The 22,904-nt window shown below is 38.7% G+C and overlaps 1 protein-coding gene across 1 annotated transcript in view; it reads right to left on the bottom strand.

Moving 5' to 3' along the window:
- Positions 1-1,335: 1,335 nt before the first annotated feature.
- Positions 1,336-22,904, bottom strand: part of vangl1 (VANGL planar cell polarity protein 1) — a 76,570-nt gene continuing 55,001 nt past the window's right edge. The window contains exons 4-9 of the mRNA XM_017706556.2: positions 16,494-16,928; positions 13,248-13,423; positions 11,744-11,877; positions 5,296-5,431; positions 4,512-4,746; positions 1,336-3,495 (exon numbers count right to left, since the gene is read on the bottom strand). Of these exons, the coding sequence (XP_017562045.1) occupies positions 3,235-3,495; positions 4,512-4,746; positions 5,296-5,431; positions 11,744-11,877; positions 13,248-13,423; positions 16,494-16,928 (1,377 nt within the window). The 3' untranslated portion in view covers positions 1,336-3,234. The remainder of the gene's footprint in view (positions 3,496-4,511; positions 4,747-5,295; positions 5,432-11,743; positions 11,878-13,247; positions 13,424-16,493; positions 16,929-22,904) is intronic.

Below are 22,904 nucleotides of genomic sequence, written 5' to 3'. Positions count from 1 at the left end.
CTCCCTGATTGTTCCATCTGTAGAGGCAAGAAGTCTTGGTGTGACTCTGGATGGCCAGTTATCGTTTTCGACTCACATTGCGAACCTAACTCGGTCATGCAGGTATCTCCTGTACAACATCCAAAGGATCCGACCCTTCCTCACCCGAGAGGCCGCCCAGGTGCTAGTCTCTTGTTATCTCAAGGCTTGACTACTGCAACTCACTCTTGGCTGCTCTTCCCATGCAGACCATCAGACCACCAGAATGCGGCAGCACGACTCGTCTTCAATCTCCCCAAGTTCAGCCACGTCACCCCACTGCTGCGCTCCCTTCACTGGCTTCCTGTAGCTGCACACATCAGATTTAAAACCCTAATGCTTGCCTACAAAGCCAAAAATGGACCAGCCCCTACCTACTTGATGGCAATGGTGAAATCTCGAACTGTACCACGAGCCCTTCGAGCTTCGAGTACAGCTCGGCTCGACCCGCCAGAAAGAGAAATTATGTCAACTTGATATCAAAATGCAAATGCAAGTTTTTACATATGTTTGTGCACAGTCACACCTAAAAGAGCTTGTTGGACATTCTATTCCAAAACTAAGGGTATTTATAATTACACCCACTTCACAGCTATAACAGCCTCCATTCTTCTGGGAATGCTTTCTACACATTTTTTTAAGTGTTTTTGAGAATTTGTGCCCATTCAGCAGTGGTGGACAGTAACTAAGTAAATGTAATTTATTACTGTACTTAAGTTGTTTTTTCATGTATCTGTACTTAAGTATTTCCATTTTGTTTGACTTTTTACATTCACGGACATCATCATGGACACTGTTTTGTTCACAGGGACACACTCATGCTGGAAAATAAGGCCAAACTGTTGCCACAAAGGAACGTATAATTGTCTAAAATGTATGTTGTAGCATTATCATTACTCTTCACTAGAACTAAGAGGCTGAGCCCAAACCCTGAAAAAAAGCCCCAGACCATTATCCTTTGTCCACAAAACTTTACCTCAGACACTTTGCATTCAGTAGGTAACATTCTCTTGACATCCCCAGATTTGTCCATCAAACTGCCAGACAGTAAAGCGTTATTATTCACTCCAGGAAACGTTTCTACTGTTCCAGTCCAGTGGTGGCGTGTTATTCAGCACTCCAGCCAATGCTAAGCATTGCGCGTGGTAATCTTAGGCTTATGTGCACCTGCTCAGCAACAGAAAAGTCATGAAAAGCAGACACATATAAAAGCAACTAAACTTCAGAGTCCAGAAACTGATAAATGTCTTTGGTAACAGTTCCCTTAGTAAATACACACTTGAGAGAAGACAATAATGTCTAAAACCACAAGTTTGATTAAGTGTTTTATATACAATTTATTAGAACTGAAATCTTTTCAGAACTTTTCAGTAAATGCATATACAGACAGGAGATTTCATTGCAGGGGACTTCATATTAATGACTTCAAAGGAAAAATACAAGAAAGAGGCCTACATTAACATAGAAAAAACTAATTAATACTATCATATAAATATATACACACAAAATATAAAAGAGGTATACAAAATGTTTGTACATGAACTCATAAATTAAATATATACACAAACGTATATATACATCCAAATATCAATGTAAAAAAAATACAAAACATAACATCACTGTTTAGTGGCTTGACACACCTCTAATTTACAAAAAAAATGCACTATTGTTATAAAAAATGCAAGGAGTTGATGGCCAGCATGTTCACAGAAAAAGCGATTCAATTTAACCACAAATGTAAAGAGACTAAAGGGCAGCAGCAGAGCACACAGTAAAAGCAAAACGAGCAGGACAAAATAAAATCAAATGCCACAGCCAAAACAGTCTTTGGGAGCAATGAGTAAAAAGTATGGTAAGTGTGATTAGTTTCTTGAATATGATTATGTTCATGAACACTTTTGGTGAACATTTTCAGCCCTGTAAATAGCAAAAACTGCTGAAGGACACAGTTTATCAGAAAGGTTTAGGCAGCATACCTGGGCTTCTATTTTCATACTTTGTTGTTTTCCTACAGTGATTATATCACAGAAATGAGGATGTGGTGCACAATGAAAGCAATGTAAGACAGCACACAGTGAGCAGAAATCTATTCAAATCTAGAAAGCTATTCAAATAAACTCTATAAAAAGAAATGAATCCCATAGAATGCACAAAACATTTCTACAACGAGCCAAAACATTATGACATGTCTAATAGGCTGTTGATGGGCTGCCGAAACAGCTCCGATCTGCCAAGGCATGGACTCTGCAATACCTCTGAAGGTGCCGTGTAGTATCTGGCACCATCTCTAGCACCAAGATGCTGCAGATCCAACACTTCCCACAAGTGATGGTCAGACACCTTGAGCTCTTGGTCATGTTCCTCAAACCATTCCTGAACAATGTGTGCAGTGTGGCACGGCACATTATCGTTCTGAAAGAGGCCACTGCCCTCGTGGAATACCATCAGGAAATGTTTATGTGAAATAATAAACACTGTTGTATAAATTCAGCTATAAATCTGTAGAGTTGGTTCTTTTAGGAAGATGACAAATTTTCCACAAGGAAATACTTGTGGGTGGAGTTTCCAAAGGCTGTGCTTGATTGAGCAATTACACCAGAAAACGTTAGGGAAAAAGACAGTGTTGCTCCGGAGTTCAATCTTTTCACAGAAATGAGCAAGTGCCCAATTGTAAGTGAATTTCAAAACGAGATTTTTTCCAAACTTTTATATGAACAAGACAACCCTTTAAAATGACTGTCTTTGGTAACTGATGATATGATATCAGACAGATTAGGTTAGAAAATTCAGTAATATTCCTTTAATATGTGTCTAAAATGTATTTTTCTTTGATCGGCAGGCATTTTAAGTGGCATGTAACACAACACTTCCTATATATAATATCATCTTAACACTAGTTTGACCCCTCACTCTTAATATACAGTAAGCATGTTGTTTTTTTCTTATACATTGCGCAACTCTCACAAACACTCACACACTGACACTTACGCACATACACAACCTCCCACTTGCAAATACTAGGCATGTCTTTCCTATACATTAACCGTTTTTCACAATCCAGTTTCACAAAAAAGACACTGTTGTGTATCAAAATATGTCTGATATGTAAAATGTGATTTGTAAAAAGTGAAAAAAAATAGGGGGAACTTATTAAAAACAAAAAAATCCCTGTTCCAAAGTTTATTGTGTAGAAATGTAAACGGATGGAGCAGAGAGTCAGACGGACGTCTCCGACTGCAGCAGCAGGACGAACTTGTGTGATTTGGGGTGGACATACTCCTCGCTAATTTTGAGGTGAGGGATGGCCTTGCTGCTGACCACCAGACTGAAGTCAGGGTTTTTCAGTTGGAACTCAGTGCCATCCCGCAGAGGGCTAGTGACTGCAGCCTCACTGACCAGCGTCCACTGCAGGACCTGCCAGCACTCCTTCCCATACTGCAGGGTGGGTCCTGGGGTCAGATAACTCTCCAGAAATGCCTGAGACAGAAAAATAGTACAACTCACAAAAGTGCACTCACAGGGTCAAATTAATGGCATTTAAAGGTCACAGGGTCACATGGTGGGATAGATCAGATATGTTTTTTTCATGTAATGTACTGATATACTACACTGTGTATAACTATAACTAGATACAGGCCTTTAATTCAGGCCATAGAACTATGGTAGGACCAAGCTAACTACACTTTGCTTTATTATTTTTAAGATTAAACACTGACATCTGAAGCATGGACATTTTATTTTATTCTATGTTGTATATGTGATTTAACAGTGGCAGAGCCCTGGCACAAAACTGTTTTCCATTTTTAAGACCTCAAACCAGGTTAGGCTACCTCTCAAATCTGCTCAATATTAGTCCCACTTAATATAAATCAAAATGAGAGGACAATGTGACAGGTTAATTTCAGTGTCAGTTCCTAATTATCCAACATTTAAGGTCTTCTGTTGTGCTCCTGAACGCTTAATATATGAGAGCTTTAGCTTGGCTGTAGACACAACCTGAAATTTTCTTCTGATTAAATCTGGATTAAATCCTGTTAATTTCCTCTTCTGTGTTACAAGACGAAACAAAATTTTCCAAACAAAACTTAACAAATCAATAAGAGTAGAACTATACTGAGTTTAAATACAACAAGCATGGGGGTTAAATTAAACCATTAATTGAAAATGAACAAAAAAGTACAGAGATGTATTGTTTTATTTTACAGAAATCTTTAGGACTTCTCTGAAGATCAAGAAAGTCACAAGGGTTCCCCTCTGATACTATTAAAATCCAGAAAACCTCTCAACTTTGTCAAGTCTCTATTGGTACAAAGTCCAACAAACCAAAAACCCCTTAAACTGCTTGCTTATTGTCTCATTATTAATTTTACTATGAAGCTAATGCGTAAGTTATGCAGCCGTGAGAGGTAGCAACTGAAGTGTTGAAGTGGCTGATATACAGGCTTTTGAGTTTAAAGGAGCAAGGAGTGTTTGTGTGTTTATGTCATGTGGACCTTGGGGGTCATGTTGTTGGTGATGCAGAAGGCCAGGTGGCTCTGGATGCTGTCCATGCTATGGCAGTGTTGCTGGCGGGTGGTGCGCAGGTACTTCTGCAGCGCACGGGCCATCGAGGGGAAAATAGCCTGTGCTGCTTCACGAGGGTCCATTACATCACCCGGAGGCTTCTTCTTTTCTTCCTCTTGCAGCCGCCGCACATGTGTGAACGCCTCCTCCACAGCCACCACCAGCCTGGGAGCAGGAATGACAGGCTTAAAGTGATAAATCAAAATTACATTGTTTTCTACTCAATAGGCCAAGATGTGTTTGGTGTCTGAAGAGTGTTTCTTCAGTTTTGCACTGGAGCTATGAGGCTAAAGTAGCTAACACAAAGTGGAAGTTTTTAGCCTACCAATTAGCACTAGGTAAGAGTAAAAGTACGGCACAAAGTTAAAATCAGTAATAATGAGCATCTTGAAGCCTGAAATAGTACTTTTCCAATTTGCATGATGCTAACTGGTGGGGTACAAGTTTCCATCACTTCTTAGCTACTTTCGCCATGTGGCTTCAAAGCATAAATAAAGAAGCAAACTTCAGACACCAAACATGTCTTGGCTGATCACCTACATTAAGGCTAGTGAAAAATGAAGTAAACTGAGTTTTGACTAAACCATTGCTTCTCCATTAAGTTACAGAGATCAATCACTCATTAATCGTCATTAATCATTAATCTAAGGTACAGTGTGTGTGATTTTAACAGTGTAGACTGTCACTCCACTTCTCTCTATATTGATGTCATACCGTGCTCTGCGTTTGCGGACTCTCCTCTCATGGTCAGCCTCCTCGTAGTAAAGCTCGCTGTGGCTAGTGTCTTTGTGTCGAGCAGCTGCTGCCATTTTAGCTCGAGACTGACTTGCTGCACCGTCACTGCTGGGACCTGGCAGCAAGAAAATTGGACAGATCAGGGTGGACCACCTACAGAAATCCTAACTGAGGCAGTACATATAAATGTGTTTCCTCATGAATGGATACAGGTGTGGAGCCACAGGAGCGCTGGCCCTAAAAACCTGATTAAGTGCACCCAAGTGCCTCTCTTCTGTCACTCACCATGTACAAGCACGTCACTGATTGACAGACGAACTTCTCACCAAATTCAAAATTTGAATGCTGAACATGCCACTCACATTAACAGTAGATTAGAATTTTTTTAACATTGAACCCACCTGTCAACAAAGAGAATTCTGAAGACGAATCACCTTTCCCAGTAGCACATCATGCTCATTTATATACACATATAATAGTGACATGTAAAAAAGTTTTGAGAGCTGTAAAATTGGTTTCATTTTTACATGATTTCTTTCTGCAGAAGCTTTTGAATGCCAGTCAAAAATGTAAACATGTGTACATTATCATTTCCTGCGAGGTAGACAGGACGATATCCCTTTTTTTGTCTATAATTGTTGAGGAACATGTTGGTTTATGTGAGCACCCCCATTTTAACTCAGGAAGAGCTTGATAATTAGTTGAATTATATGTGTTAGAGCAGAGAAAACACCAAAATCTGTACAGCCTAGGAATTTCATGCATCACGAAAACAGGCAAAAAACATATTAATCAAAAAATTACACAGATGCGTCAGCAATTTAATGTGATATCATCTTTTAAATATGTAGTTTGTCTTCCATTCTTTTTGGGAGACTTGCTTTCAGTTGTTCAAAGAAATCTGCAGTGATATTTTTCCACACCTCCAACCTTTCAGTCTTAGACATTAGTTGCATGTTCTGCTTCTCACAATCCAAGTTATCCTATTCAATTCAGTTATCCTATCCTATTCTATAATGTGTAGGTCTGGGCTCTGGGGAGGTAAGTTCATTGTTCTGAGGACACCAGCAGCCACCAGCAACTAGCAGATTTTTTTGTCTATATCCTTGAACAAGAATGGAACTTGATTTTCTCTCAAATATGAAAACTCTAGATATTGTTTATCTTACAGTGACTGTTTTGGTGGTCTACCAGGTCCTGAATGATTATTAAGCCTACCATTTCACTTTCAGATTTTTTTTACCTTCACTTTTTCCTTTTTTCATCATCAGAAATCTCTCCTGAAAAACGTAATGAAAAACATAAAGATTGCTTGCACTGTACTGTACAACATCTAGGAAATTTAGCTATGGTCTTTTAAATCAGCACTCACTCACCCTCCCCTGGTGTACAACCCTGCAGGCAAAGGCAGGCATGTCTACAGCATTAAGCACCTTTACTGAGTTCAAAAGTGTTGCACTCATCATTATGCCCCCACAGGTCAATATATTCATGTGTAATAGGATGCATATTAGCTCTTTATGCATATTTAGGCTCTGGGGCCGTAGGGAATGGAATGTGTCATGCATATTTATTCATGTTTAGGTGACAGATATGGTTAATAATGCATGTTTATGGTGAGGAAGGGTTGGTTCTTTATAGAAGGACAGGGCTAACCAAGCTTGTGCTGCAACCACTGAAAGCTGGGTTAAGTGAGATCAACTCTGTTGCAGTTGGACCAAACAAATCATACAATTGCCCTAGTGTTGGTTGGCTTTTGCCTTAGTTTACCACCAATGCCGACAGAATTATCGTCAGTGTCTTGTTTGTCCAGCGCAAAAGTGACACCAGGGCTAGATGTTTTCGTCTTGTTAAGGTGAGTCAATATAATACATGAGTAAAGTATGTAGATACGTCTTTCAGTTGGTGATTAAAATCATGGTTAAAATCAAACATCCATTCTTTTTTTTAGTAGAATGGGTCAGAATGAGGAGCCCAGTGACACTCAATGCCACCTTGTCAAAGTTCTGCCCTGCTAGGACTGCCCTGGACAACGTAAGTGCTGTTATTGTGCAGTGGAAACATCTTGGAGCAACTACATCTCTGCCAGGAAATTGTAAGCCACAGCTGCTGAAGTACATAAAAATCGTCTGTACTTTGTTTCAACACTCACTTCCAAGTTTCATAGGTTTCCTTGGCTGAGAAGCTGCACACAAGCCTAAAATTACCATGCACAATGTCACATCATGTTCGGATGTTCACATATTTTTGGCTCCTTTTGTCTGGTCATAAATGATCAGCTTCAAAGATGTAAACAGTATACTTAGTTCAATAAACTGCCATTAATGATTCACCAGTTTAAGATCTTTAGCTAAGCTTTTTTGTAATTCTATTTTTCACAATAGCTTTAGCTTTAGACTATTGCCATAAAAACAGTAAAAATAAAACAATAAAATAATGCAATTTATAAATGCATAAATAATCAAGTTTATGGCTGTAATATGATCAATTTTGTCAGTTTTGGAAATTTAACCACACCATTGTCAGAAAGAACAAATTAATTTCTCCATGGTGCATAAAGAGGTTGATTTTTGAGTAAACATAAAGTTTAGCTTTGCTGTAGTACATTTTGAGGCCAACGGTGTTCAATTAGACAAACACATGAGGGCACCACAGGCCTTTAAAGTTAAAGTTCTGGTTGGAGCCACAGATCTGAGCAGAAAATGCATGAAATGTGACGGTAAAATGGTCCCCACAACAGATGGCAGCCTAGACATATTGCATAAGCTGAGTCTATAAGCAGCTTCAATGTGACATGAAGCAGTGGTCCAGTTCGATTTTGAGATCAAGTTAAAATCCAAAATAAGAATTTTCTCATGTCTCATTATAAGAGGAAAAATTTGTTTCACTGTGAAAATCTGAGATGTACACATTTAGGGGGTCTGGCCTGTAAACGTTGAATAAGTGTGAGATTGTAGGTGTATGTATGGTTGTGATTGTCTGAAATACAGACAAGACAACTATGATCAATTATACACACCTTTTTTTTTGCTTTTTTTCATTACATTTCTTAAATACATGCAGTACACATACAGAAACACACACACTGCTCCTTCTAGCAGGAAGAGTTACGTTTCAGTGTGAAACCTGATGAGTATAGTGAGAACACATGAATATAGTGCATGTCTTTGTGAGTGCGTGTGTGTGTGTGTGAGTGAGAGAGAAAGAGAGAGAAAAAAACAAAGACTATTTCAGAGTATCTGTTTACAGATGATGACTTATTGATCATATAAAATTCCTCTCTCCAGACACACTCACACACTCGTTGTTGGTGTGGGGTGGTATGCTGAGACGGACGGGAATGCTGCAGTACTCTAGGTGTTGTCTGGTCCCTGATGTGTATCACTGGGTCATGCTGAGTGTACACACTCTCAGGCCAAGAGTGCATCACAGTGATGACAAAGCATAGAGAAGTGTGTCAGTGAGTGAATAAATACAGTTAGTACTGGTGCCGGGGGGTGCACTGGTGTCCCAGGGTACAGTAAGTGCAGACTGAGTAGGCAGGAATGTGCTTTTAACTGACCAATCCTGTGTATTTGTGTTGTGAGATTCAGTGTGTGTATGTGTGTGTGTGTGTGCAGTTGTGTGTGTAACAGGCACAGTGGAGTGCTTCACAAAACTTTTCAGCAGGATAACACAGGCTCAGTGAAGTTTGTCCAATAAGATTATTCCTTTACTATTCTTTAGATGAACAGAGAGTGTAAGTACACAATGTTCATTTTTTAGCATCAGCAGAAAGGCTTCTGCTTCTCCCAATCCAAATAATCCCAAAAATATCCAGTGCAGTACACTGTTCTAAGAACATCAGTGGCTTTTTGTTTGATTTGCAAATGTTCTATTTTGTTTATTTCGTTTTCTCGATAAGGGTTTCTTGACAGCTACACATCCTTTCAGACCCATTGTGTTGAGCTGTGTTCTCACAGTGGAGGGATGGACAGAAACAGTTTTTTCAGATCTGAAGTAAGATAAACTTGATTTAACAGTTTATCTGATAGTGACAGTTTCGGTTGTTAGGAATCCCATTTTCCATAGATGAAGAAAAACGTACAGGGCAGTTAAGGTGTGTTTGGGTAGTTGCTTGGGTGAATGTTAGTGTCTCTTTGCAGGGGAACATAATGTCAGTGGGGAGTTTTGGTGGGAGAACAACTGTAATTTATTGGTTTTTAGACTGGAAGAATGGAAGATTTAAAGTGTCAGCAGGTGCAAAAAAAATAAATAAAAAAATACTCATAGATTTGCTATTGTACTTCATGTTGGAGGCTTCTGTATAATTTTCTGTTAAATGTTTGTTTCCTGTGACTGAAAAATGAATATCTTGAATCTGTAATTCTGTGTAATATAACTTGATGTAGTGATTTGTGGGAATTTCAAAAATATGCAGAAAAATTAATATTATACATAAACAGCATTTTAGACAGACAGCACTATAGGGAACTGAAAATATGCTGAGATAATTGCAGGCTACTATTTACTAATAAAGTATCCATGCTACACGTTTAAGATCCAGCTTTAATCATTGTAAATGCTTTTGTGGCTTAAGCTCACTAACTGAAAACTCTTGCTTGCTGAAATTTCCCTCAGGGTGATGAGGGGTCAGTGGGTGCTCACTGCATTCCATGGTTTTAACTTACAGTCAAACAGATAGGTTTACAGTTTAACTTTAAACGCTGCAGAGAGAAAAAACGAGAGAGAAAATTACATCCACAAGATATCAAATGACTGGATAACAGTCTGCGCATTCAGTAATATTTAAAGCGCAGGAATGGAGAGCATGTACACATTGTATGTGTGTGCTTCTGTTGTTGTAATACAGTACAAGAAAAGCATTTTTTGTCAGTATTACAGTGTCAATAGTGTGAATGGTGATATAAATCAAGTAATAATAATGATTAAGAAGTGGTCATTAATAATAATGACCATTCGAAACTAAAAGTCCAGAATTAAGATTTTTGAGAAATTATTCAAAATATTGTGCAGGATAAAGAACTGTTATTGTATCTGTGTTATAACAACATAGACATTTTTTCGCAGGAAAACCAAAACCGAAAGGAAAAACTTTAAACACAGTCCAAAAAATAAACCCCATTAGTATTATTCACACACTGCTTCTTACACTCTAGGTAAGAACTGAACTGTTGAGAACTTACTAGCTTTGCAATTCAAAGCAGGGAATTCTAATCTGACAACTTTAGTTGTGTAATCAGAAGTCAATAAACTTCACACTGGAAAACAAGCAAACCTTTTCTGTTCTGCTTCTTTGCCATTTGTAGTTACTACTACTTGTAGTTACAAAATTGAAATTTAAGTGTGGAACCCACTCAGAAACCTTTAAAAACGTGTATAAATCACATTTATACACATGCATACAGCTTCTAATCATTCATAAATCCATTTAAAATGTGCAGATCACTAGAAAACATGGCTGTTAAACAACTTAATAGATATATTTAATCTCCTGCAACATAACAGAACGAAAATCTCATTTGCGGGGTGATTCAGATTCTTCAAGGTGTTTATTATTTATGAACAAACTTCCAATAATCTTCTGTTCTGCAACCACAACTCCCTCAGTGTTGTCTTGCCTGAACAGTTCAGACTCCCATACCAGACTGTCATAGAATAGGCTAAAATGCTTTTTACAGTACACCTCTAGAAACTCTTCACAATCAACTCACCTTCTTTAAAATCCTTAAAAAAACAATAAAAACATAACAAAGGTGTATCCTTCTGATCATGTCCTTTGAAGAATCTTTGCAAAACCATTTGTCCATTTTTAATATTTTCAGAACATACAGGGGGACAGTTTTTGCTCCACCTCCCATAGTTGCTGACTAACTAAATACACTCTTTGAGCAAGCTTCTCTCTTGGAGTGACATTTGTGATCCAGAACTAATCATCCAACATCAGCATCTGACTTCACTAGTACACATTACTAGTGGCTGAATGCAATCAAATCCACACAGCAATGTTTTAACATTTAGTTTCAACAATTAAAGCTTTCTCACAAGAGTAGAGGCTGTCACTGCAGCAAGGTGGGGACAAACACCCCTTTGATTTCAGGTGAAATTTTGTATGTGCAAGTGTCTACAAACTTTTGGACATTTAGTGTGACTTAACGAATACTACTTGAATGTGTAGATAAACGTACTCAACAGTTTAGAATTTTTTTTTCTTCCAGTTAATGTCAACAAATATACACAAATGGCACATATATCTATCAAATCTCAGGCAAATGCAGGGACATAAAAGCCATATAATATTTTCCTACAGGCTGTCTGTGAATAGGTGTAATAAGCAAAACAGATCCTCTGTAAATAAGATGACTTGAGCTGTGAGCCTCAACCATTGAAGACTCTTTCATAATACAGAGAAAAGGGCCCAACTCACCGTCCACACTGTAAACCTTTAGAGCTGCCAGATGTTTGGCTGTTCTGGACTTCGCAGCAGTTAGCAGAGCAGCGTTATGGACAGAGAAATCCTTATAATAGTGCTCCAGGACCACCAGAGCTGCCCGTTGAATACTACAGAGAGACAAAGAGTGAATAACGTTCCTGTAAGTGTGGACTAGGGGCAAGACGATTACCGATTTTAATGATATACCATGGAAACCCCAATGAGGATCATACATCATTTCCAATACATTCAGATAAGTGTGTGTGTGTATTAGTGCTGTAAAAGTAGATTGCCTACTGCTACAGCACATCTTTACATACTATAGTTGTACAGTATAGTTATCCACACAGTAATCAGTAAAGAGTAGCGGTTTATGTTGGAAAATGATTTCAGAGTGTATTAGTGAAAGTTCTTAAGAGAAAATGATCATATTGTACCAACCCATCCCTAGCACGGACTGCTGAAATATGACGAAAGAGCAAGTGAGATGTAAAGAGAAAAGGAGTGAGATATATACTTGACCAGCTACTTCATCAAGTACACTTCCTTGTATCTATGCTCATTGTCTATTTTATCAGCTCCATTTTCCATATAGGTGCACATTGCAGTTCTACAATTACAGTCTGCTGTAATCTCTAAACGGCTGAGGTAGTATTTTTGTTAAACCCTTAAGTTAAAGGTGAAAGTCCACACTTCAATTATATCTTGATTGCTTCATTTCAAATGCTTTGTGGTGATGTACGTAAGCGAAATCACAAAAACAGTGATACTGTCCAAATACTTATGGGCATGACTTAAAAGTTATTTATTATTTATTTAAAATGTCAACTTTCAAACTCTCAAACTGTGTACGATACGCTTTGGTAATACAAATGTAGCATAATACAAATTTGTCATATTAGTAAAACACCTTGAATTGAAATTGAATTGAGTGAAAGAGATGTAGGGAAATGCAAAGAGAGACATTAAAAGGCAGTGAGGCAGAAAGAGACCCAGAGAGAGAGAAATAGAGAGAAAATTAGTGATTAATTGTCCACTTCCCTCTTGGCCTGAACCCAGAACATGATTTATGCATGAACCAATAAACACACACACACACACACACACACACACATGCACACACACACACACACACACACACACACACACACCTCTAGAAGCTCAAGACAAAACAATAGCCTCTGCGACACTGAAAAACAGTATTAGCTAAAAACACAATAAATAAAACACAAAATAGAATAAAACAGCAGTGCAGTCCGACTAACTGATGAACAGTAATTACCTCAGAACATCATGAATAGTAAAAAAACAGTTTAATTAGACATTTATTTTTTTTAAAATAAGACAATATTAGCAAACCATGGCTCTGTTTTCCCACTACACACACACACACACACACACACACACACATACAACAAAAAGCAAAATACAAAGATCTGTCATTTAGTCTTTACTTCCTTGTAAGACACTGTTTGATCAGACAGAAATTATGATGTACCTGAGCTGTCCCAGGTTGTAGTGTCTTGTCTCTCCATCAGTAGAGCGAATCACACACAGGCTGAAACACGGCTGCAGCTGTCGAACCTCCAGCAGAACCACAGCCAGATAGTGTGTGAACAGCAGAGCATCGACCAGCGACACGGCAAACTGAACTATACCCTGATAATTCTCGTCCTGTCTCACACACACACACACACACACACACACACACACACACACACACACACACACACACACACACACACACACAAAATCAAAATACAAAGATCTGTCATTTAGTCTTTCTATCCTTTTCATTTAGTCTTTCTTTCCTTTTCATTTAGTCTTTCTTTGACCATTTCACATCAGACCACTCTGAATGACTTTTTGAACATTAAATTATTCACGAAAAACAGTGCATTTTCATTTGAATTAATATGCTCACAAAATTAAAGGGAACACTTAAACAACACAATATAACTCCAAGTAAATCAAACTTCTGTGAAATCAAACTGTCCACTTAGGATGCAACACTGATTGACAATCAATTTCACATGCTGTTGTGCAAATGGAATAGACAACAGGTGGAAATTATTGGCAATTAGCAAGACACACTCAATAAAGGAGTGGTTCTGCAGGTAGGGACCAGGAAGAGCACTGCCAGAGCCCTGCAAAATGACAGCAGGCCACAAATGTGCATGTGTGTGCACAAACGGTTAGAAACCGACTCCATGAGGATGGTATGAGGGCCCGAAGTCCACAGATGGGGGTTGTGCTCACAGCCCAACACTGTGCAGGACGCTTGGCATTTGCCAGAGAACACCAGGATTGAGCACATGTGACAGACATGACAGATTCTGGAGACGCCATGGAGAGCGATCTGCTGCCTGCAACTTCCTTCAGCATGACCGGTTTGGCAGTGGGTCAGTAATGGTGTGGTATTTCTTTGGAGGGCCACACAGCCCTCCATGTGCTCGCCAGAGGTAGCCTGACTGCTATTAGGTACCGAGATGAGATCCTCAGACCCCTTGTAAGAACATGCTGGTGCGGTTGGCGCTGGGCTCCTCCTAATGCAGGACAATGCTAGACGTCATGTGGCTGGAGTGTGTCAGCAGTTCCTGCAAGATGAAGGCATTGAAGCTATGGACTGGCCCGTTCCCCAGACCTGAATACGATTGAGCACATCTGGGACATCATGTCTCGCTCCATCCACCAACGTCACGCTGCACCACAGACTGTCCAGAAGTTGGCGGATGCTTTAGTCCAGGTCTGGCAGGAGATCCCTCAGGAGACCATCCGCCACCTCATCAGGAGCATGCCCAGGTGTTGTAGGGAGGTCATACAGGCACGTGGAGGCCACACACAATACTGAGCCTCATTTTGACTTGTTTTAAGGACATCGCATCAAAGTTGGATCAGCCTGTAGTGTGTTTTTCCACTTTAATTGTGTGACTCCAAATCCAGGCCTCCATTGTTTAATAAATTTGATTTCCATTGATGATTTTTGTGTGATTTTGTTGTCAGCACATTCAACTTTGTACAGAACAAAGTATTCAATGATAATTTTTCATTCATTCAAATCTAGGATGTGTTATTTGAGTGTTCCCTTTATTTTTTTGAGCAGTGTACTTGCTTACGTGGTTTAACTGTTATCTTCAAACTTGGGCAAAAGTATGCCACATTTTTCCTTTCTATCATGGTTTTTCAGATCTCATTTTGTCTAAACACTATACACTATTCACACAGCCACATACACAAGCAGCAAACACCTCTGATATTTTGCAAAATGAAACACTTTTACAGTTTTGAATGAAGTAGCTTTCTCTAGGTGCTTTTTCTAGTTTTTCTCAAATTTTCTGGCATTATTTCCTTCTCCTCAGTTCATTGTAGTTTCTATTTTCCTGATACTCAGCTCTAGATCTTAGGAGTTTGTGTTTTGCTCTGGTTTCTGACTTCATCCTGTCTCTTTGTTTGTATTATGCTTATGGATTTGCCCTGGACTATCTTGTCAGCATGCTCTCTGACCCCTGCCGTGCGGCTGTGAAAATGATTTATGGACAGGCCCTTAAGATAATAAATACTCATGCTTACATCCTGCATCAAGCATCTCTTCACTCAAAAAACAGATGTGTTAAAAACAAGCCACAGGCTTTGTCTCATTTACAAGCTGTAAACCTTAAAGGCCATATTTGTTTGCTTTGACGTCATAAATAGTATCCCGATTCAAAGGAGCACAGAGGATCACTGAAACGCAGCCCTTAAATCTTAGCTAATCAGAGTGAACAAGCTACTTGGAGACCGCTGCTCCTAAGGCTGGCTTTACAAAATGAAACTTTCATGCTAGTAGATACAAGGCGAGAGTTGACTGCAACATCATTGCCATGGAACCTGACAATTACACAAATCAATGCAAAAACAATTGTGCAGCATTTTAATCATCTTTGTATAGCAAATGCCCTTTGATTGAAACTAGGACTGCAACAATGAGTCTAGTCGAATACATTGGTTTACACTCTACACTGAAATGTTCACATCTGTGTTTCTCCTAAAAAGATTTCTGAATACAATATACACACTATTCACTGGGCTTTAGGGAGCAGTTTGTTCATAGATCTCGCTCTCTCCTTTTCACTCTGTCTCTCATTCTCTTTTTCTTTCCACTCTCACTGGATGTCTGAGCTGGGAAGAGTGTGCAAGTTAATTAATTAACTTCTTTCTGCATAACTCCGCTAAATGCTCATGTCATGTAAATTATTTGTTGTCTGTGTTGTTTATGAAGCTGTGGAGACCCACTGTGTGGTCTGAAATGCCCATGCAGTCCTGATCAAGCACAAAGTTTTTGTAGCTTTTAACTTAACTTGAAATACTGTCAGAAATGTTTTATTTTTCAAATCTGACTTAAATACGTTTAATATTTGCAATCAAACTGACAGATCCTTTAATGTTTGCATATTACATAAAACTCTTTTACTGAATTTCATAAACTCTATGCTTATCATTAAATATTAAGATTTATTAAGCTTTTAGATCCAAGTTTCGCTGTCAAGTAATAAAAATCAAAAGATGTTTCAGATGCAGCCAAAAATTAACACATTATAATGGATGATCGCAGAGAAACAAGTAGTTTGTCTATTAAATGATTAGTGACATTCTCAATATGACCAGACACGTGAACATTGTAAAAAAGTTTGTTAAAAGATTTGTGGTTTTTGAAAAAACAAAAAATTTAATTAACATTAATTTTGAGCGTGCTTGTTACACGTACCTGTGAGTCGAGGATGCGCACTCCGAAGAAGAGCCAATAGGACAACAGCAGCAACAGCGTAAGGAGGGCCAGCAGGGCTTTAAAGATGGCGAGTCTGGGCAATGCAGCTCGTGGCCGCCGCAGAAACACTGCCCAGCCTGCCAGCAGCAGGATCAGCAGTTTAAAGGCCAGAGAGAGAAAAAGGCCCTCACAAGCTGTCCCACACGCTTGCAGGCGCTCAGCCCACAGTAGCTGGGGCAGCAGCAGGAAGGCCAGTGGAGTGACCAGCACCAGGACACCCAGAAACAGAGTGAGAGCCAGTGGCAGGAAGGCTAGCCAGCTTTGCTTCAGCACAGGAGCTTCAGAGTCTTTACCAAAACCCGCTAGGTCCTCCTGAGACAGGCTGTGGTCAGAAGTGCCTGTGACTGCTGTGGTGGTCTCAGCCCAGTTATCATCCTGGAGAGAGAGAAAGAGAGAAATAGAGAGTGATAGTGAAACCAAACACCTGACCTCATGCACTCTGCCTGCCCAGCCAAGAGCTCCCTGCGCTTCAGCTCCACAGGGAGCGCCACATTTTCCTCCTCCACTTAGCATCAAATTAATAGGTAAAATTCATAATCTCGATTAGAGTGAGATTTGGACAAATTAATTAAATTACACCACCAAAATGGCACTTTCTAAAAATCAAACATATGAAATGAAATGAAAATCCTAACAAAATATTGAAAAGGTGAACACAGCCTGAAGGTGGAGATAAGAGAACCTGATATACTGCAGCCTAATCTTCTAATCTTCTTAATGCAGAGACAGGACACATACTAATGTTGTAGTGACCAGTTTGGTCTTGATCTTGAGACTGTAAATTATCTTGCAGTGGTAAAATAAGTGCATATATGAAGTTAAAATTCATACATGGAAAAAATACAGGACACTTCTTCCCTACATTTATTTTCTTAGAGAAGATGACCTGACTTGTGATCTCCAAGTTATCTGATTTTGAGACCCCTGCTCTACATGCTCATTTAAAATCTGTTCACTGCAGGTTGAGAATCTAATCGATCTGTTCCATGATGGCTTAACTATGCAGATCGGAAAGTTTAATAATTGTGTAATACTAAAATTGGATGGCTGTTGTTGTTGTTTGGTTTATATTCAGTTGACGTCAGGTGATGATTTTGAATGTTTCAGACAAGAAGAATAAACACAAAGTTGGACTAAGGCAATAATATAATAGTATGATTTTAGGCTCTATATCATTATATGTCTATATAATAAGATTTTTAGGCCCTAGAAAGGGTTATTCAAAAACAAGAACAGGCAAAGGGTCATATACAGGTAAATGGCTCAACACAAGCGAAATCAGAGTGCAAGACATAAGAAAATGGTCACAACACGAAAGGGGTCAGGCTAGTATTATAAACGAGTAAATCGAGCAAGATAAACAAACCAGGAAGTCAAACATTAGATCAAAAGGCTTCGTAATGCACAGGAGACTGATACAATACTTCAAGAAGTAATACTTCATAATACAAGGAGACTATAGAAACAACCAAGTTATATGGGCAAATAAACAGGTGACAACAACCTAATAAGTAGACATAAGCACTCAGTATCAGAGTAGATGGCTGAGAATCTGTGGTTATGTGATCTCCCAAAGGATTCTGGGAGTTGGAGATCTGGATTGCCCCTGGCTTGTTCACCGGGGGGGTTTCTGTACATTCTTACAGTCCTGCTGAAACTTTGTCTTTTCCGAAATTCTGTAAAGCTGCTTTGTGACAACATCCGTTATAAAAAGTGCTATACAAATAAATTTGATTTGATGATTTGATTCGGATGAAGCGAGGGGTGATGCTCTGCTGAGTTGGCGGGAGATGTGACATTTTGTATAAAGAATGATAATAAATGTACATGAATTGCATGCATTTTCTCATTTTAACAGCAATCAGCATTTTAAACAGTTTGAAAATAAATAATGCGTTCCCTTCCTCATAAGAAGGTGCCGAGACGCCGACTCTAGCAGCCAAATATGTCTCAGTTCTACATAATTTTAGGAATAATTTTTAGAAATCCATTTAGATTTATCTCTACTTATTTTCTAGTATTTATGTAGTGTTTATATATATATATATATATATATATATATATATATATATATATGCATGAGTGTATATACAAAGCTGAGAGAGTGAGAGAGAGGGAAAAAGAGAGTGAGAGAGTTTAGATAGAGAACAACATTTTGAAGAAAAACAGTTTTAGTCATAGCTTTTGATGATTTCTCTCTCTCTCTCTCTCTCTCTAAGTACACTGAAGTATCCTCTAAGGTGCCTCCAGCTCTGATGCACACAGGATGCAAAAGACACCCTCATCAGCATATACTAATGATAGCGCTCACACGTGCATAAATCTGCATACAAATGAGGCTGAGAAACTTCCTCACAGCCAATCAGAGACATGCTAATACCACGGCAGAACATTCGCAGAAAACCGTGCGCTTGGATTGCACCAACCAAGGAAATGGATTTTCCCCTCTTTATCTTCAGCTATTTTACTTATTTATTTGTTTGCTGCTGTTTCAGGGCTACAGTTTAGTCTTTTTTTCATCTGGAATGAAGAAAACAGCTCTCGTTCCACACAAATAGCAGACATAATACAATCCTAACAATAAGATGTTGTGGAGAAGAAGCTTCCGGACATGAGAGAGACGGAGAGAGAGAGAGAGAGAGAGAGCGGGAGAGAGCAGTAGAAGTGGAAAAGTAGGTGATGACGGGAATAATGGAAGCACAGATGAAAGTGAAAACTTGGAAAAATGAGGAGTTTAATCCTGCTCACTCAGCCTTGGGCTCTACATCGCTGTGTATTAAAGCAGTGGAGAAAATGAAAAGGAAAAATTTATTCTAATCTCTATGCTGCTAGAAAAGAAGCAAAACACTGGATATTTATATTCATCAGTTTATTGGAGAGTGAGAGAGAGGGTGAGAGAGAGAGAGAGAGAGAGAGAGAGAGATGCAAACGAAGGTATCCAGAGTCTCTGTGGCAGAAGTCTTAGGCGGGGGGCCTGTAGGTGACCTATACATTAAAGAATACTATTTCCATGGTATTTTTTTTATTACTAAGTATTACTAAGTATTACTAGGCTAAAGTCATTTAATGTCAAGTTGCCAAAACACTTTCGTAAAATGTTTTTGTTGATTTTAGGTTGTGTTATAACACTTTCTGGGGTGAGTATGACAGCAGACTAACACTGTGCAGCAATAGATGAGCTATTGTCTTTGACTTCACAGTTACATGACCACAACATTTTTTTGTGCATTTTACCATCTTGGTTGTAAATTTGTGTCAATATGTGCTAATGTACTAGTATAGATTAAAAAATATAAACAAACAAAAAATATAAACATAAACATAAATGAAAACACAAACTAAGACACTATGCTTTAAGCATTTCAGCTTCTCATTCACCAGCTTCTAGTTTGAATTTTCCTGTTCCACCTTAAGCAGTGCCTAAGGCACCATAATGTAACTGCTGCACCATTTAAGGTAGAATGGGTAAATTCAAACGAATAACTGACTTCAGCTTTGCGACTTTTTACTGTTTGATAGTTTCTTGTTGCAGTGTAAATGTATCAGGAAAACAGCTGGAGTGCTTATAAATGCAAATAAGTCCTTTAGTCTCTAATTTATCAATGTTTTGTCTTAAATTTGTCTCTTTGCCATTTCGTTAGCTACTAGCTATGCGAGACTGTTGTCCTTGCTATGGTGACCAGCAGTCTGCATGCCAACCCTCAGTGGTAAAGTTTGCTGAATTAGCAGATACAGCCTATATTAAATCAAGGGGTTAAAACCATTAAGTTTGAAAACTGTGTTAGAACCATCAGCAGAGCTTTATTGTACTGCAAAGGAGCATGATTTAATTTGTATCTAAAAATCTTGCTAGGGAGACACAACAAGACAGTAAAAGAGCCACATGCAGCTCCAGAGCCATGTTGCCGACCCCTGCCTTAGGGCTTCATAAAGAGCTTATAAGCATAAATATGAAACTCACTTTACTTAATGGGCACAGAAAACATGCATAGTTCTGTCATATCAGAGTATCGGTATCAAAGCCTTCACAATATTACTACAACACAGGAGATTTTCATTTCAGTGTGAGGTCATTTTGATGGTGTGAGTGAATGACACACTGGCGTACTGACCACCACAAAGAGAAACAGCATCAAAAGTAGCACTTTTCTGTTCAAACTTTAGTTAAATGTGTAGTTGTGAGTTCTTTTCAGAATTGAGTGAATTTTTACAGATGGTCAAAAAAATCATGTTCCAAAAGATTCACAAAGTCCAACCTTTTTTTTCAAACACTTTGTGAGCATGAGAAGAAGACAAAGACAAAGAAGAAATAGATTCACTGAGTAGCAACAGGATTCTAAAATCTCTTTGAAGACAGACTTTGGGTAACAGCTCACACATTAAACATTCACTGTCAATCAAACGATATGGATCATTCTACCAACCTGTTTAAATAACAGAGCTGAAAGTTCATTTCTGACTTTTGACAGACTTGGACTTGACTGAGCTTATACCTTATCAATGTTTATTTAATTAAAACAAATAAATGAACACTGCATTTTGTCACTACCAACACTGTAATAAGGGCTCTGAAACCCTGTTGTCTGAAACTGCTTTTTAAAAAACATACAAACCCAATTCCAAAAAAGTTGGGACCGTCAGTAAAAAGAAACTAAAACAATGCAGTGATATATAAATGTACTTTGACCTGTATTTGAACCAAAACTGTGCATCGAAAACATCTGTAATATTTTACTTTATTAACATAATTTTTCTTTAGGTAAATATACATTCATTCTGATATTGATGTCAGCAGCACATTCCAAAAAAGTTGGGACAAGTGCAAATTATGACTAGGAACATTGTAAAATGTTCATAAGTCATCTTAAATAGGTGATGCAATGTTCGGGTATAAAAGGACCATCCAGGAAAGAGTGAGGATGGAGCAAGGCATGTCACTATGCCAAAAATGCATCAGCAAAAAATTCAAAAGTTTAAAAATAGCGTTCCTCAATGAGATCCTAAAGCCCTCTGCAAGGATTTTCAGCTATTTCACCCTCTATAGTGCATAATAACATCAATAGATTCAGGGAATCTGGAAAAATCTCTGTGTGCAAAGGGCAAGGCCGAAAAGTGAATGCCCATGACCTTTAGCCCCTCAGATGACACAGTATTACAACAGAGTAACCTTGTGTAATCATCAACACATGGGACTCGGGAACACTTACAAATCACAATCAATCAAAGTTGTCGCTGCATCCACAATTTCAAATTTTATGGGAATAACAAATAATGAAAAAAAGGATTAACTAGATTGTTACCCTAGTAAACTCTTGCACAACAAGGGAAAAGGGAAAAAAAAATACAGTACACTTAAAAACTAAATTTGTGTCTTCAGTCTGCAAACCTTTATTAAGTGTTGTTAGTAGTTGGTAAATTTGTTGTGGATATATGCACTGAAAGTACATCAATCCAACAACAAAACTGTTTTTTTTCTACTCACTCTACTTGCTGTCTGTTTGTCTTGTATATCAGTCTGTCACTCATAAGCCTTAGAGAGCTCACACACATTTAAAAAACATGCCACTGACCACTGCTTAATGACACAGATGACTGACCGAAACTTTTCTACTGGCTATGGTGATCACTGCTGCTTTGACTGGATCAGTAACTAGGTCAAATTTTAACACACACAAACACACACACACACACACACACACACACACGCACACACACACGCACACACACACACACACACACACACATTGATACAGTGGGGTGGTAAAAGAAATGATGTCATTTGTGAGTTTTATAGAACAACACTCTGAGGTTTCGGTAAGTGAAAGAGAAGATGTGTGTGTGTGTGTGTGTGTGTGCGTGTGTGTGTGTGTGCATAAGCTATGTGTGTCTTGTTTGACTCAGAGAGCTGTTCATTTCCTCCTCATTTGTTGAGGTGACAGTGGGCTCCTGTGGAGAGAGAAAAGCAGGAAGAGAGTGAGCGAGGGAGCCCATGCCTCTCCACTTTCCACCCTCTGTCCCTCTTCCTCTCATTCTTTCCAAAATAATACACTGTGGCTGGGTGTTCACCTTTCAGTGAGGATACTGAATCTAGATCAGACTGACCATGTGATTCTACTTTACACAGAATACGTATGTGTTTATGATAGTGTTACTGTGACACATTCAAACTGCAATGTGAGCTCTGTCCACTTGTTTTCAGTTACTCCAATGCCTAAATCCAACAGATGAACACTAATCTCTTCTGTGTATGTGAGTGTATGTATGTGTGTGTGTGTTTGTGTGTGTGTGTGTGTGTGTGCGCAGGGATCCATCCATCCATCCATTTTCTAAGCCGCTTCTCCGTCAGGGTCG

This window comes from Pygocentrus nattereri, chromosome 6 (genome assembly GCF_015220715.1).
Source record: "Pygocentrus nattereri isolate fPygNat1 chromosome 6, fPygNat1.pri, whole genome shotgun sequence".
Taxonomy (NCBI): domain Eukaryota; kingdom Metazoa; phylum Chordata; class Actinopteri; order Characiformes; family Serrasalmidae; genus Pygocentrus; species Pygocentrus nattereri.
This window is presented reverse-complemented; position numbering and strand designations above follow the sequence as displayed.